Consider the following 19,885-nt stretch of genomic DNA (forward strand, 5'->3'; position numbering starts at 1 on the left):
CAAATGTTCTAAGTCACATGCGCCGAATACAACCTTAGCGAAATGCTTACTTACGAGCCCCTAACCAACAATGCAGTTTAAAAATATATATTAAAAAAACAAAAATAAGAATAATGAAGAAAAAAAGTTACAAGTAATTAAAGAGCAGAAGTAAAACAACAATAGCGAGACTATATACAGGGGGTACCGGTACAGAGTCAATGTGGAGGCTATATACAGGGGGTACCGGTACAGAGTCAATGTGGAGGCTATATACAGGGGGTACCGGTACAGAGTCAATGTAGAGACTATATATACAGGTGGTACCGGTACAGAGTCAATGTGGAGGCTATATACAGGGGGTACCGGTACAGAGTCAATGTGGAGGCTCTATACAGGGGGTACCGGTACAGAGTCAATGTGGAGGCTATATACAAGGGGTACCGGTACAGAGTCAATGTGGAGGCTATATACAGGGGGTACCGGTACAGAGTCAATGTGGAGGCTATATACAGGGTGTTACGGTACAGAGTCAATGTGGAGGCTATATACAGGGGTACAGAGTCAATGTGGAGGCTATATACAGGGGGTACCAGTACAGAGTCAATGTGGAGGCTATATACAGGGGGTACCGGTACAGAGTCAATGTGGAGGCTATATACAGGGGGTACCGGTACAGAGTCAATGTGGAGGCTATATACAGGGGGTACCGGTACAGAGTCAATGTGGAGGCTCTATACAGGGGGTACCGGTACAGAGTCAATGTGGAGGCTATATACAGGGGGTACCGGTACAGAGTCAATGTGGAGGCTATATACAGGGGGTACCGGTACAGAGTCAATGTGGAGGCTATATACAGGGGGTACCGGTACAGAGTCAATGTGGAGGCTCTATACAGGGGGTACCGGTACAGAGTCAATGTGGAGGCTATATACAGGTGGTACCGGTACAGAGTCAATGTGGAGGCTATATACAGGGGGTACCGGTACAGAGTCAATGTGGAGGCTATATACAGGGGGTACCGGTACAGAGTCAATGTGGAGGCTATATACAGGGGGTACCAGTACAGAGTCAATGTGGAGGCTATATACAGGGGGTACCGGTACAGAGTCAATGTGGAGGCTATATACAGGGGGTACCGGTACAGAGTCAATGTGGAGGCTAAATACAGGGGGTACCGGTACAGAGTCAATGTGGAGGCTAAATACAGGGGGTACCGGTACAGAGTCAATGTGGAGGCTATATACAGGGGGTACCGGTACAGAGTCAATGTGGAGGCTATATACAGGGGGTACCGGTACAGAGTCAATGTGGAGGCTATATACAGAGAGAGTAGAGTTATTAAAGCGACTATGCATAGATGACAACAACAGAGAGTAGCAGTGGTGTAAAAGAGGGGGGGGGGGGCAATGCAAATAGTCTGGGTAGCATTTGATTAGTTGTTCAGGAGTCTTATGGCTTGAGGCTTAAAGCTTTGATCCAAGATGGCGTAGCAGTCAGACGTCTTTGTCCTGTCATGTCCCATGTATATATATTTTTCTACTGTATTATTGACTGTATGTTTGTTTATTCCATGTGGAACTGTGTTGTTGTATGTGTCGAACTGCTTTGCGTTATCTTTATCTAATAATGTTTACATATTTTACATACTCATATGTATATATACCATCTTGCCTATGCCGCTCGGTCATCGCTCATCCATATATTTATATGTACATATTCTTATTCCATCCCTTTAGATTTGTGTGTATTAGGTAGTTGTTGGGGAGTTGTCAGATTACTTGTTAGATATTACTGCACTGTCAGACCTAGAAGCACAAGCATTTCGCTACACTCGCATTAACATCTGCTAACCATGTGTATGTGACCACTAACATCTGATTTTATTTGTGGGGGGGTTAAGCGCCTTGATCAAGGGCACAACGGCAGGAGATGGTAGGTCTACATGGGATCAGACACAGCAGCCTTCCAGTGTCAGTAATGCTTTCTCATGTAGGCTATAATGGGAGTCATGAACATGTTGTTCAGCCATGGAGAAGTCATGGAAAATGTGTATAAACCTTTAACAGTGAATAATCAGAGGTCACTAGAGCATAATGGCATTTGTGATTTTCGGTGAACATGCTTCGATGGAGCTCTACGGACATTTCCTTCGTCCTCATGGCTTGGTTTTTGCTCTGACTTGAACTGTCAACTGTGGGATCTTATATAAACAGGTGTGTGCCTTTCCAAATCATGTCCAATCAATTGAATTTACCACAGGTGGACTCCAATCAAGTTGTAGAAACATCTCAAGGATAATCAATGGAAACAGGATGCACCTGAGCTCCATTTTGAGTCTCATAGTCAAGGGTCTGAATACTTATGTAAATAAGGTATTTCTGTTTTAATTTTTAATAAATTTGCTAAAATTAAAAAACTGTTTTCGATTTGTCATCATGGGGTATAGTCTGTGGATTGATGAGAAAAAAAAAGAATTGTATCCATTTTAGAATAAGTCTGTAACGTAACAAAATGTAGAAAGGGGTCTGAATACTTTCCGAATGCACTGTATAATAATACTTCCGACATGCAACTGCCTTAAACATGTAACATTTACTTTTACTCAACTAATTGCTTTGCAATGTCGCGCGTCAAGCGCAGAATGTTGCCAACGGCAGCACCCATTGGGTATTTCTTGTGCGGAGGCGTGCCTAAACCTTCTCCACTTTTCCAACGGTGTGTTGAAGCGGCTGAAAGCGAGCGGACTAGAAGCCCCGTTAATGTGGCGGCTGGTGTGTTGAAGCGGCTGAAAGCGAGCGGACTAGAAGCCCCGTTAATGTGGCGGCTGGTGTGTTGAAGCGGCTGAAAGCGAGCGGACTAGAAGCCCCGTTAATGTGGCGGCTGGTGTTGTATAGTATTTCTCAGACACAGAGAACAAGATGATCGTGAAGTTTATCTGTGCGGTTGTTACCCGGTCCCTATTCCTCCTCCTCTCTCTGATAGGAGTATGGAGGGTGGTCTGGGTTAAGAATAATGATCTTTATTGGTTACTGACGATCCTTTATCTTCCTCTGGTGGTCGAGATGATTTTAACCCTGAAGAGAAAACAATTACAGGATTATAAATGGTAAATCTAAATAATATACAACTGTGAAATTACAGGATTATAAATGGTAAATCTAAATAACATAGAACTGTAAAATTACAGGATTCTAAATGGTAAATCTAAATAACATAGAAGTGTGAAATGACTTTTTCTTAAAGTTGAGTATGTTTTTAATACGTTTTAATTTGGTCTTTCCATGTGTCCAGGTTTTCTCCTGCCATCTTCCTGTTTCTCATCAGTATCATTCCATCTCTATGGATTCTAGAGTTACATCATCAGGAGAACAAAGCTACTGATTCCAGGGTGAGGACTTTCATCTTCTGTTCTATTTAGGCTTTTTAATCATTCCTTCACTTTATTTAGGCTTTTTAATCACTACTTCACTTTATTTAGGCTTTTTAATCATTCCTTCACTTTATTTAGGCTTTTTAATCACTACTTCACTTTATTTAGGCTTTTTAATCATTCCTTCACTTTAGTTGTACATTTATTTGTAACTTGCATAATGAGCGGAACACATATACTGTACTGTGTGTAAATGATGGTGAATGTAATCATACTGTGTGTAAATGATGCTGAATGTAATCATATACTCTGTGTGAATGAGGCTGAATGTAACCATATACTCTGTGTAAATGAGGCTGAATGTAACCATACACTGTGTGTAAATGATGGTGAATGTAATCATATACTGTGTGTAAATGATGGTGAATGTAACCATACACTGTGTGTAAATGATGGTGAATGTAACCATACACTGTGTGTAAATGATGGTGAATGTAATCATATACTGTGTGTAAATGATGGTGAATGTAATCATATACTCTGTAAATGAGGCTGAATGTAACCATATACTCTGTGTAAATGAGGCTGAATGTAACCATACACTGTGTGTAAATGATGGTGAATGTAATCATATACTGTGTGTAAATGATGGTGAATGTAATCATATACTCTGTAAATGAGGCTGAATGTAATCATATACTCTGTGTAAGTGATGGTGAATGTAACCATATACTGTGTGTAAATGATGGTGAATGTAACCATACACTGTGTGTAAATGATGGTGAATGTAATCATACACTGTGTGTAAATGATGGTGAATGTAATCATATACTCTGTGTAAATAATGGTGAATGTAACCATACACTGTGTAAATGATGGTGAATGTAATCATATACTCTGTGTAAATGATGCTGAATGTAATCATATACTGTGTGTAAATGATGCTGAATGTAATCATATACTGTGTGTAAATGATGGTGAATGTAATCATATACTCTGTGTAAATGATGGTGAATGTAATCATATACTCTGTGTAAATGATGGTGAATGTAATCACATACTGTGTGTAAATGATGGTGAATGTAATCATAAACTCAGTGTAAATGAGGCTGAATGTAATCATATACTGTGTGTAAATGATGGTGAATGTAATCACATACTGTGTGTAAATGATGGTGAATGTAATCATATACTGTGTGTAAATGATGGTGAATGTAATCATACACTGTGTGTAAATGATGGTGAATGTAACCATACACTGTGTGTAAATGATGGTGAATGTAACATTATACTCTGTAAATGATGCTGAATGTAACCATATACTCTGTGTAAATGATGGTGAATGTAACCATACACTGTGTGTAAATGATGGTGAATGTAATCATATACTCTGTTTAAATGATGGTGAATGTAATCATATACTGTGTGTAAATGAGGCTGAATGTAACCATATACTCTGTGTAAATGATGGTGAATGTAATCATATACTGTGTGTAAATGATGCTGAATGTAACCATATACTCTGTGTAAATGATGGTGAATGTAATCATATACTCTGTTTAAATGATGGTGAATGTAACCATATACTGTGTGTAAATGAGGCTGAATGTAACCATATACTGTGTGTAAATGATGCTGAATGTAATCATGTACTGTACTCTGTGTAAATGATGGTGAATGTAATCATATACTGTGTGTAAATGAGGCAAATGATGGTGAATGTAATCATGTAATCAGTTACCTAACCACTAATAACCTCTAATCAGTTATACTACCCATTAATAACCTCTAATCAGTTATACTAACGATTTGTGACAAAAGCCAAAAAGTATCTGCCCACTCCATCAAGAAGTGATTAGCAATAAAAGGAAACAGCCAAATATCAGTTACAATATATTGAGTCTATACACAGGGTTGGAGGTGAATAGTATTAAGATATTGGAATTCGGAATCTAGCATTATTGCTGTGAGAATACCAATTACAGGAAAATGACCAAGGGGTTGAGCATTTAAGGTAATTGAACTATTTTGCTATTTAGTCAATATTGTTAGAAGTGTTAATGCATTTAAAGATTTGCAATATTATCTGGCATTAATATAAAGTGTATTAAGGATTGATTGAGCACTATTGTTGTATTCATGAAAATATAACCATTGAAGTGTGATAACGTGTATAAGACAAAAAACAGTGATTTAAGAAAAGCTAGAAACTTTGACAACTAGGCCAGTTTAACGATCTGGAGAGAAAACGCCTTTGACACTCTCACTGAACAGAAAGTGACACTGGTTATAGGTTAAGGCGATAGCACTAAAGAATACTTAATTGTGTGGACAATAACAAGTATATCAGGGATTAGAATTTACATCCCACATATAACAATACTAGTTTCCAAGTGACTACTAGCTGACGAGCATAATAATCAACAGAGATTATTAGGTATTGATATATAAATAAATAAAAAGGACAGGTGGTTAAAGGAGATCTTAGTATACATTTAAGTAGTTAGAATAAAAATAATACTCTAAGAGCCCACAATAGAATTATAAAGGGAGTGACAACGCGAACTAAGGAACAAAGCCAACTCACACAAAGGGCCACTAAGAATAAATAGAAGGGTCGGCAGGGCCGCACGGCTAGGCCCTTGTTGCACCGAAGTAACTAAAATCCTAAAGTACTCTGCCTAGCCAGAGGACGGGATAGAGGCTTTTGCTGCAGGCGACGGGCAAAAGTCAGCACCGTGACACATTAATAACCTCTAGTCAGTTAAACTAACCATTGGCGCCCAACGTGGGGCACGAGGACGAATAAATTCAGACTAACTACGAAACTAAGAATCCACTATCCCTGATTAAGAGATAGATATTATAGATACTATTAACGTTACAACAGCGCATATGGAGCAACGAAGAGTAGAGACTAACCATGCCGAGCAAGAAGCATTGCGTAGGCAAGAAGCAGGCTTACCCGACACCAGACTAGCTATCTGTGTGCCAGGGGTACCATGGCAAAGACTGTCAAGAACAGAACAGACGGCCATAAAACAAATGATGAACTGGGAGGGTCGACAAACCTTCTGGGAAGAATCTCAATATGCCCCAAAAAAGATAAATGGACATGAGATTCCAATCAGACAAGTAAAAAGTTGGACCATAATTAAGGTGGTTCCATAAGAGAAAGAAGACCTAGACCAGTATAACCTTAGGACAGATGAGTCATCTCCTAAAACCATTCTGGGGAGATGCAACAGCATTGGTTAAAGAAGGAGGCACTAAAAAAGCGCGCCAACTAAAAAAATGACCTACAAAATATGAATATGGGCGGGGACAACCTAATAGACCCTAGAACGGTAACTTCCTCCTTACACGGGCTGCAGAACCCGGAGGAAGAGGAAGGACCCCGACCACCAAGTAGGACAATGTCAACCGCCACCATATGGGAAGAAGACGACAGGCCCCCACCAAATGCACCCCCAGTAGAGCCAGAAGGGCAGGCAACCGGACCATTTATGGCCCAAATACAGCCCCTGACGACACCCGTAGTAGGAGGAGGAAATAGGCTATATCCCTCGTTAGAAGAGATAGGGAATAGCCCCACAGACCCACGGTATTCCACCCCAAACTATTACCCCCCGCCCCTAAGAGATGAGAACATACTGAAGCAGTAATAGAGGCCCTCACTAGGCTAGATGAGGTTAGGAATGAAACTAAATCTAACCAAAAGTCAGATAGGCAGGAAGGAAGTCAGCTTTCTCGGTTTCACTACTAGTGATGGTAAAGGGTGAAGGGTACCTAGAAAAAGTACAGAAAATGGAGAAACCACAGACGGTGAATGAGATGCAGAAGTGCCTGGGTAAACTGGGGTATATCAGAAACCACAAACCAGGTTATAGCAGAGTAGCAAAACACTGTTATAAGGGCATCACAAGGCGAGAAGACCAAATAAGTCTGACTCATAAACAATTTGGACGAGAACCCATAATCTGGACAGACAAAATGACAGACTCTTGGGATAAACTTAAAGAAATGGCAGGCCAAGCTCAAACAAATGAACCCAGGAACCCAGACCTACCCCTATGGATATGTATAAAACTAGAAGGAGAAGAGGTAGATAGGGATGGATTCTTATGGAGGGTCAGAGAGAACTGTAAAGTAACACAGTAACACACAAAGTGCTACAGCAAACAATTTAAAGGTCCAGTAATGAAATATACTTCAGAAGGGGCAAAGATGGCCTTATTAGAAATCTTTTGGAATAAGATAGTAGCCCCTAGCTCAGGGACAACTAATCATAATAAAGGATAACGAACTGAATAAACTATGGGCTGCTAACAACACTAAAAAGATGTTAGGAGTAACAACAACCACTTGGGACAAATGGAGAAATGTGGTTGGAACAAAAGGAGTGCTCTTTGTAGCTGACAAAGGCTGGGAGCAAGAGGATGAACCCCCAAAACCAGGGAAAATGAAACACAAAGTCCCAAAAGAAAAACCTAGGGACATGGTGGTATTCACAGACGGCAGTGAAAAATCAGAAAAAAATAGATGGGGCATTATACACTGCTCAAAAAAATAAAGGGAACACTTAAACAACACACTGTAACTCCAAGTCAATCACACTTCTGTGAAATCAAACTGTCCACTTAGGAAGCAACACTGATTGACAATAAATTTCACATGCTGTTGTGCAAATGGAATAGACAACAGGTGGAAATTATAGGCAATTAGCAAGACACCCCCAATAAAGGAGTGGTTCTGCAGGTGGTGACCACAGACCACTTCTCAGTTCCTATGCTTCCTGGCTGATGTTTTGGTCACTTTTGAATGCTGGCGGTGCTCTCACTCTAGTGGTAGCATGAGACGGAGTCTACAACCGACACAAGTGGCTCAGGTAGTGCAGCTCATCCAGGATGGCACATCAATGCGAGCTGTGGCAAGAAGGTTTGCTGTGTCTGTCAGCGTAGTGTCCAGAGCATGGAGGCGCTACCAGGAGACAGGCCAGTACATCAGGAGACGTTGAGGAGGCCGTAGGAGGGCAACAACCCAGCAGCAGGACCGCTACCTCCACCTTTGTGCAAGGAGGAGCACTGCCAGAGCCCTGCAAAATGACCTCCAGCAGGCCACAAATGTGCATGTGTCTGCTCAAACGGTCAGAAACAGACTCCATGAGGGTGGTATGAGGGCCCGACGTTCACAGGTGGGGGTTGTGCTTACAGCCCAACACCGTGCAGGACGTTTGGCATTTGCCAGAGAACACCAAGATTGGCAAATTCGCCACTGGCGCCCTGTGCTCTTCACAGATGAAAGCAGGTTCACACTGAGCACATGTGACAGAGTCTGGAGACGCCGTGGAGAACGTTCTGCTGCCTGCAACATCCTCCAGCATGACCGGTTTGGCGGTGGGTCAGTCATGGTGTGGGATGGCATTTCTTTGGGGGGCCGCACAGCCCTCCATGTGCTCGCCAGAGGTAGCCTGACTGCCATTAGGTACCGAGATGAGATCCTCAGACCCCTTGTGAGACCATATGCTGGTGCGGTTGGCCCTGGGTTCCTCCTAATGCAAGACAATGCTAGACCTCATGTGGCTGGAGTGTGTCAGCATTTCCTGCAAGAGGAAGGCATTGATGCTATGGACTGGCCCGCCCGTTCCCCAGACCTGAATCCAATTGAGCACATCTGTGACATCATGTCTCGCTCCATCCACCAACGCCACGTTGCACCACAGACTGTCCAGGAGTTGGCGGATGCTTTAGTCCAGGTCTGGGAGGAGATCCCTCAGGAGACCATCCGCCAGATAAAACATTTATGAAAAATACATGTTGTACACATAATTAAAGATAAACATCTTGTGAATCCAGCCAACATGTCCGATTTTTTAAATGTTTTACAGCGAAAACACAACATATATTTATGTTAGCTCACCACAATAGCCCAAAACACAACGCCCTTTTTTCACCGCAAAGATAGCTTTCACAAAACCCACAAATAGAGATAAAAATAATCACTAACCTTTGAACAACTTCATCAGATGACAGTCTTATTACATCATGTTATACAATACATTTATGTTTTGTTCGAAAATGTGCAAGGGCCGTGACACATTAATAACCTCTAATCAGTTAAACTAACCATTAATAACCTCTAATCAGTTATACTAACCATTAATAACCTCTAGTCAGTTACCTAACCATCAATAACCTCTAATCAGTTACCTAACCACTAATAACCTCTAATCAGTTACCTAACCATTAATAACCTCTAATCAGTTATACTAACCATTAATAACCTCTAATCAGTTATACTAACCATTAATAACCTCTAATCAGTTATACTAACCGTTAATAACCTCTAGTCAGTTACCTAACCATCAATAACCACTAATCAGTTACCTAACCACTAATAACCTCTAGTCAGTTACCTAACCATTAATAACCTCTAATCAGTTATACTAACCATTAATAACCTCTAATCAGTTATACTAACCATTAATAACCTCTAATCAGTTATACTAACCATTAATAACCTCTAATCAGTTATACTAACCACGATGTGTCTCTCTGGTTGGAGTTACCTAGCCATTAATAACCTCTAATCAGTTATACTAACCATTAATAACCTCTAATCAGTTACCTAGCCGTTAATAACCTCTAATCAGTTATACTAACCATTAATAACCTCTAATCAGTTATACTAACCATTAATAACCTCTAATCAGTTATACTAACCACAATGTGTCTCTCTGGTTGGAGTTACCTAGCCGTTAATAACCTCTAATCAGTTATACTAACCACAATGTGTCTCTCTGGTTGGAGTTACCTAGCCGTTAATAACCTCTAATCAGTTATACTAACCATTAATAACCTCTAATCAGTTATACTAACCATTAATAACCTCTAATCAGTTATACTAACCATTAATAACCTCTAATCAGTTATACTAACCATTAATAACCTCTAATCAGTTATACTAACCATTAATAACCTCTAATCAGTTATACTAACCATTAATAACCTCTAATCAGTTATACTAACCATTAATAACCTCTAATCAGTTATACTAACCATTAATAACCTCTAATCAGTTATACTAACCGTTAATAACCTCTAATCAGTTATACTAACCATTAATAACCTCTAATCAGTTATACTAACCGTTAATAACCTCTAATCAGTTATACTAACCATTAATAACCTCTAATCAGTTATACTAACCATTAATAACCTCTAATCAGTTATACTAACCGTTAATAACCTCTAATCAGTTATACTAACCATTAATAACCTCTAATCAGTTATACTAACCGTTAATAACCTCTAATCAGTTATACTAACCACGATGTGTCTCTGGTTGGCCACACAGGGTTCAGTATCTCTGTTGTCGTCAGTGTGTGATAACTGGATCCTGGCGCTGCACCAGATCCTGTTAATCCTGCTGGTCGTAGGGAAGTGGCTTCTCCCAATAGCAGGAGGGGTGACCAGGGATGAACTGTCTCAGCTCCTCCTCCACTTCATAGGCACTGCCGCTGACATCCTGGAGTTTACCTCAGAGACACTGTTGGATGTCAAGTGAGTCCCTAAACACTGACCTCTAACCCCTGACCTCAGAGATACTGTCTGATGTAGATATTTTAAGTCAGTAGACAATATATGTAGCCTGTGTGCCAGTCTGTTTCTGCACTCTTGGCATGACAATTCCATAAGGAACAGACACAGACTGGACCCAGGCTACAGTACCATGACAATTCCATAATGAACACTAACAGACTGGACCCAGTCTACAGTACCATGACAATTCCATAAGGAACAGACACAGACTGGACCCAGTCTACAGTACCATGACAATTCCATAAGGAACACTAACAGACTGGACCCAGGCTACAGTACCATGACAATTCCATAAGGAACAGACACAGACTGGACCCAGTCTACAGTACCATGACAATTCCATAAGGAACAGACACAGACTGGACCCAGTCTACAGTACCATGACAATTCCATAAGGAACACTAACAGACTGGACCCAGGCTACAGTACCATGACAATTCCATAAGGAACAGAAACAGACTGGACCCAGGCTACAGTACCATGACAATTCCATAAGGAACACTAACAGACTGGACCCAGGCTACAGTACCATGACAATTCCATAAGGAACAGAAACAGACTGGACCCAGGCTACAGTACCATGACAATTCCATAAGGAACACTAACAGACTGGACCCAGGCTACAGTACCATGACAATTCCATAATGAACACTAACAGACTGGACCCAGGCTACAGTACCATGACAATTCCATAATGAACACTAACAGACTGGACCCAGGCTACAGTACCATGACAATTCCATAAGGAACACTAACAGACTGGACCCAGGCTACAGTACCATGACAATTCCATAAGGAACAGACACAGACTGGACCCAGGCTACAGTACCATGACAATTCCATAAGGAACAGACACAGACTGGACCCAGGCTACAGTACCATGACAATTCCATAATGAACACTAACAGACTGGACCCAGGCTACAGTACCATGACAATTCCATAATGAACACTAACAGACTGGACCCAGGCTACAGTACCATGACAATTCCATAAGGAACACTAACAGACTGGACCCAGGCTACAGTACCATGACAATTCCATAAGGAACACTAACAGACTGGACCCAGGCTACAGTACCATGACAATTCAATAATGAACACTAACAGACTGGACCCAGGCTACAGTACCATGACAATTCCATAAGGAACACTAACAGACTGGACCCAGGCTACAGTACCATGACAATTCAATAATGAACACTAACAGACTGGACCCAGGCTACAGTACCATGACAATTCCATAAGGAACACTAACAGACTGGACCCAGGCTACAGTACCATGACAATTCCATAAGGAACAGACAGACTGGACCCAGGCTACAGTACCATGACAATTCCATAATGAACACTAACAGACTGGACCCAGGCTACAGTACCATGACAATTCCATAAGGAACAGACACAGACTGGACCCAGGCTACAGTACCATGACAATTCCATAAGGAACACTAACAGACTGGACCCAGGCTACAGTACCATGACAATTCCATAATGAACACTAACAGACTGGACCCAGGCTACAGTACCATGACAATTCCATAAGGAACACTAACAGACTGGACCCAGGCTACAGTACCATGACAATTCCATAATGAACACTAACAGACTGGACCCAGGCTACAGTACCATGACAATTCCATAAGGAACACTAACAGACTGGACCCAGGCTACAGTACCATGACAATTCCATAATGAACACTAACAGACTGGACCCAGGCTACAGTACCATGACAATTCCATAATGAACACTAACAGACTGGACCCAGGCTACAGTACCATGACAATTCCATAAGGAACACTAACAGACTGGACCCAGGCTACAGTACCATGACAATTCCATAATGAACACTAACAGACTGGACCCAGGCTACAGTACCATGACAATTCCATAATGAACACTAACAGATTGGACCCAGGCTACAGTACCATGACAATTCCATAATGAACACTAACAGACTGGACCCAGGCTACAGTACCATGACAATTCCATAAGGAACACTAACAGACTGGACCCAGGCTACAGTACCATGACAATTCCATAAGGAACAGACACAGACTGGACCCAGGCTACAGTACCATGACAATTCCATAATGAACACTAACAGACTGGACCCAGGCTACAGTACCATGACAATTCCATAAGGAACACTAACAGACTGGACCCAGGCTACAGTACCATGACAATTCCATAAGGAACACTAACAGACTGGATCCAGGCTACAGTACCATGACAATTCCATAAGGAACACTAACAGACTGGACCCAGGCTACAGTACCATGACAATTCCATAATGAACACTAACAGACTGGACCCAGGCTACAGTACCATGACAATTCCATAATGAACACTAACAGTCTGGACCCAGGCTACAGTACCATGACAATTCCATAATGAACACTAACAGACTGGACCCAGGCTACAGTACCATGACAATTCCATAAGGAACACTAACAGACTGGACCCAGGCTACAGTACCATGACAATTCCATAATGAACACTAACAGACTGGACCCAGGCTACAGTACCATGACAATTCCATAATGAACACTAACAGACTGGACCCAGGCTACAGTACCATGACAATTCCATAATGAACACTAACAGACTGGACCCAGGCTACAGTATCATGACAATTCCATAATGAACACTAACAGACTGGACCCAGGCTACAGTACCATGACAATTCCATAATGAACACTAACAGACTGGACCCAGGCTACAGTACCATGACAATTCCATAATGAACACTAACAGACTGGACCCAGGCTACAGTACCATGACAATTCCATAAGGAACACTAACAGACTGGACCCAGGCTACAGTACCATGACAATTCCATAAGGAACAGACAGACTGGACCCAGGCTACAGTACCATGACAATTCCATAATGAACACTAACAGACTGGACCCAGGCTACAGTACCATGACAATTCCATAATGAACACTAACAGACTGGACCCAGGCTACAGTACCATGACAATTCCATAAGGAACACTAACAGACTGGACCCAGGCTACAGTACCATGACAATTCCATAAGGAACACTAACAGACTGGACCCAGGCTACAGTACCATGACAATTCAATAATGAACACTAACAGACTGGACCCAGGCTACAGTACCATGACAATTCCATAAGGAACACTAACAGACTGGACCCAGGCTACAGTACCATGACAATTCAATAATGAACACTAACAGACTGGACCCAGGCTACAGTACCATGACAATTCCATAATGAACACTAACAGACTGGACCCAGGCTACAGTACCATGACAATTCCATAAGGAACACTAACAGACTGGACCCAGGCTACAGTACCATGACAATTCCATAAGGAACACTAACAGACTGGACCCAGGCTACAGTACCATGACAATTCCATAATGAACACTAACAGACTGGACCCAGGCTACAGTACCATGACAATTCCATAATGAACACTAACAGACTGGACCCAGGCTACAGTACCATGACAATTCCATAAGGAACACTAACAGACTGGACCCAGGCTACAGTACCATGACAATTCCATAATGAACACTAACAGACTGGACCCAGGCTACAGTACCATGACAATTCCATAAGGAACACTAACAGACTGGACCCAGGCTACAGAACCATGACAATTCCATAAGGAACACTAACAGACTGGACCCAGGCTACAGTACCATGACAATTCCATAATGAACACTAACAGACTGGACCCAGGCTACAGAACCATGACAATTCCATAAGGAACACTAACAGACTGGACCCAGGCTACAGTACCATGACAATTCCATAATGAACACTAACAGACTGGACCCAGGCTACAGTACCATGACAATTCCATAAGGAACACTAACAGACTGGACCCAGGCTACAGTACCATGACAATTCCATAATGAACACTAACAGACTGGACCCAGGCTACAGTACCATGACAATTCCATAAGGAACACTAACAGACTGGACCCAGGCTACAGTACCATGACAATTCCATAAGGAACACTAACAGACTGGACCCAGGCTACAGTACCATGACAATTCCATAAGGAACACTAACAGACTGGACCCAGGCTACAGTACCATGACAATTCCATAATGAACACTAACAGACTGGACCCAGGCTACAGTACCATGACAATTCCATAATGAACAGACAGACTGGACCCAGGCTACAGTACCATGACAATTCCATAATGAACACTAACAGACTGGACCCAGGCTACAGTACCATGACAATTCCATAATGAACACTAACAGACTGGACCCAGGCTACAGTACCATGACAATTCCATAATGAACACTAACAGACTGGACCCAGGCTATAGTACCATGACAATTCCATAATGAACACTAACAGACTGGACCCAGGCTACAGTACCATGACAATTCCATAAGGAACACTAACAGACTGGACCCAGGCTACAGTACCATGACAATTCCATAATGAACACTAACAGACTGGACCCAGGCTACAGTACCATGACAATTCCATAATGAACACTAACAGACTGGACCCAGGCTACAGTACCATGACAATTCCATAATGAACACTAACAGACTGGACCCAGGCTACAGTACCATGACAATTCCATAATGAACACTAACAGACTGGACCCAGGCTACAGTACCATGACAATTCCATAATGAACACTAACAGACTGGACCCAGGCTACAGTACCATGACAATTCCATAAGGAACAGAAACAGACTGGACCCAGGCTACAGTACCATGACAATTCCATAATGAACACTAACAGACTGGACCCAGGCTACAGTACCATGACAATTCCATAAGGAACAGAAACAGACTGGACCCAGGCTACAGTACCATGACAATTCCATAATGAACACTAACAGACTGGACCCAGGCTACAGTACCATGACAATTCCATAATGAACACTAACAGACTGGACCCAGGCTACAGTACCATGACAATTCCATAAGGAACACTAACAGACTGGATCCAGGCTAAAGTACCATGACAATTCCATAAGGAACACTAACAGACTGGACCCAGGCTACAGTACCATGACAATTCCATAATGAACACTAACAGACTGGACCCAGGCTACAGTACCATGACAATTCCATAATGAACACTAACAGACTGGACCCAGGCTACAGTACCATGACAATTCCATAAGGAACACTAACAGACTGGACCCAGGCTACAGTACCATGACAATTCCATAAGGAACAGACACAGACTGGACCCAGGCTACAGTACCATGACAATTCCATAAGGAACAGACACAGACTGGACCCAGGCTACAGTACCATGACAATTCCATAATGAACACTAACAGACTGGACCCAGGCTACAGTACCATGACAATTCCATAATGAACACTAACAGACTGGACCCAGGCTACAGTACCATGACAATTCCATAAGGAACACTAACAGACTGGACCCAGGCTACAGTACCATGACAATTCCATAAGGAACACTAACAGACTGGACCCAGGCTACAGTACCATGACAATTCCATAATGAACACTAACAGACTGGACCCAGGCTACAGTACCATGACAATTCAATAATGAACACTAACAGACTGGACCCAGGCTACAGTACCATGACAATTCCATAAGGAACACTAACAGACTGGACCCAGGCTACAGTACCATGACAATTCAATAATGAACACTAACAGACTGGACCCAGGCTACAGTACCATGACAATTCCATAAGGAACACTAACAGACTGGACCCAGGCTACAGTACCATGACAATTCCATAAGGAACAGACAGACTGGACCCAGGCTACAGTACCATGACAATTCCATAATGAACACTAACAGACTGGACCCAGGCTACAGTACCATGACAATTCCATAAGGAACAGACACAGACTGGACCCAGGCTACAGTACCATGACAATTCCATAAGGAACACTAACAGACTGGACCCAGGCTACAGTACCATGACAATTCCATAATGAACACTAACAGACTGGACCCAGGCTACAGTACCATGACAATTCCATAAGGAACACTAACAGACTGGACCCAGGCTACAGTACCATGACAATTCCATAATGAACACTAACAGACTGGACCCAGGCTACAGTACCATGACAATTCCATAAGGAACACTAACAGACTGGACCCAGGCTACAGTACCATGACAATTCCATAATGAACACTAACAGACTGGACCCAGGCTACAGTACCATGACAATTCCATAATGAACACTAACAGACTGGACCCAGGCTACAGTACCATGACAATTCCATAATGAACACTAACAGACTGGACCCAGGCTACAGTACCATGACAATTCCATAATGAACACTAACAGACTGGACCCAGGCTACAGTACCATGACAATTCCATAAGGAACACTAACAGACTGGACCCAGGCTACAGTACCATGACAATTCCATAATGAACACTAACAGACTGGACCCAGGCTACAGTACCATGACAATTCCATAATGAACACTAACAGACTGGACCCAGGCTACAGTACCATGACAATTCCGTAATGAACACTAACAGACTGGACCCAGGCTACAGTACCATGACAATTCCATAAGGAACACTAACAGACTGGGCCCAGGCTACAGTACCATGACAATTCCATAATGAACACTAACAGACTGGACCCAGGCTACAGTACCATGACAATTCCATAATGAACACTAACAGACTGGACCCAGGCTACAGTACCATGACAATTCCATAAGGAACACTAACAGACTGGACCCAGGCTACAGTACCATGACAATTCCATAATGAACACTAACAGACTGGACCCAGGCTACAGTACCATGACAATTCCATAAGGAACACTAACAGACTGGACCCAGGCTACAGTACCATGACAATTCCATAAGGAACACTAACAGACTGGACCCAGGCTACAGTACCATGACAATTCCATAAGGAACACTAACAGACTGGACCCAGGCTACAGTACCATGACAATTCCATAATGAACACTAACAGACTGGACCCAGGCTACAGTACCATGACAATTCCATAAGGAACACTAACAGACTGGACCCAGGCTACAGTACCATGACAATTCCATAAGGAACACTAACAGACTGGACCCAGGCTACAGTACCATGACAATTCCATAATGAACACTAACAGACTGGACCCAGGCTACAGTACCATGACAATTCCATAAGGAACACTAACAGACTGGACCCAGGCTACAGTACCATGACAATTCAATAATGAACACTAACAGACTGGACCCAGGCTACAGTACCATGACAATTCCATAAGGAACACTAACAGACTGGACCCAGTCTACAGTACCATGACAATTCCATAATGAACACTAACAGACTGGACCCAGGCTACAGTACCATGACAATTCCATAAGGAACACTAACAGACTGGACCCAGGCTACAGTACCATGACAATTCCATAATGAACACTAACAGACTGGACCCAGTCTACAGTACCATGACAAATCCATAATGAACAGACAGACTGGACCCAGGCTACAGTACCATGACAAATCCATAATGAACAGACACAGACTGGACCCAGGCTACAGTACCATGACAATTCCATAATGACCACTAACAGACTGGACCCAGGCTACAGTACCATGACAATTCCATAATGAACACTAACAGACTGGACCCAGGCTACAGTACCATGACAATTCCATAAGGAACACTAACAGACTGGACCCAGGCTACAGTACCATGACAATTCCATAAAGAACACTAACAGACTGGACCCAGGCTACAGTACCATGACAAATCCATAATGAACACTAACAGACTGGACCCAGGCTACAGTACCATGACAATTCCATAAGGAACACTAACAGACTGGACCCAGGCTACAGTACCATGACAATTCCATAAGGAACAGACACAGACTGGACCCAGGCTACAGTACCATGACAATTCCATAATGAACACTAACAGACTGGACCCAGGCTACAGTACCATGACAATTCCATAAGGAACACTAACAGACTGGACCCAGGCTACAGTACCATGACAATTCCATAAGGAACAGACACAGACTGGACCCAGGCTACAGTACCATGACAATTCCATAAGGAACACTAACAGACTGGACCCAGGCTACAGTACCATGACAATTCCATAATGAACACTAACAGACTGGACCCAGGCTACAGTACCATGACAATTCCATAATGAACACTAACAGACTGGACCCAGGCTACAGTACCATGACAATTCCATAATGAACACTAACAGACTGGACCCAGGCTACAGTACCATGACAATTCCATAAGGAACACTAACAGACTGGACCCAGGCTACAGTACCATGACAATTCCATAATGAACACTAACAGACTGGACCCAGGCTACAGTACCATGACAATTAAATAATGAACACTAACAGACTGGACCCAGGCTACAGTACCATGACAATTCCATAATGAACACTAACAGACTGGACCCAGGCTACAGTACCATGACAATTCCATAATGAACACTAACAGACTGGACCCAGGCTACAGTACCATGACAATTCCATAAGGAACACTAACAGACTGGACCCAGGCTACAGTACCATGACAATTCCATAAGGAACAGACACAGACTGGACCCAGGCTACAGTACCATGACAATTCCATAATGAACACTAACAGACTGGACCCAGGCTACAGTACCATGACAATTCCATAAGGAACACACAGACTGGACCCAGGCTACAGTACCATGACAATTCCATAAGGAACAGAAACAGACTGGACCAGGCTACAGTACCATGACAATTCCATAAGGAACAGACACAGACTGGACCGGCTACAGTACCATGACAATTCCATAATGAACACTAACAGACTGGCCCAGGCTACAGTACCATGACAATTCCATAATGACACTAACAGACTGGACCCAGGCTACAGTACCATGACAATTCCATAAGGAACACTAACGGACTGGACCCAGGCTACAGTACCATGACAATTCCATAATGAA

General features: G+C 42.5%; 1 protein-coding gene across 1 annotated transcript; it reads left to right on the top strand.

Annotated features, from left to right (window-relative positions):
• Positions 1-2,702: 2,702 nt before the first annotated feature.
• LOC120038217 (transmembrane protein 26-like) lies at positions 2,703-10,914 on the top strand (the record flags this gene model as incomplete). Its single annotated transcript, XM_038984074.1, has 3 exons — positions 2,703-3,088; positions 3,274-3,370; positions 10,709-10,914. Coding segments are annotated over exons 1-3 (491 nt in total), but the record flags the coding sequence as incomplete, so codon positions are not given.
• Positions 10,915-19,885: the final 8,971 nt, after the last annotated feature.

Source organism: Salvelinus namaycush, unplaced genomic scaffold, assembly GCF_016432855.1.
Source record: "Salvelinus namaycush isolate Seneca unplaced genomic scaffold, SaNama_1.0 Scaffold2103, whole genome shotgun sequence".
In the NCBI taxonomy this organism is placed as follows: Eukaryota; Metazoa; Chordata; class Actinopteri; order Salmoniformes; family Salmonidae; genus Salvelinus; species Salvelinus namaycush.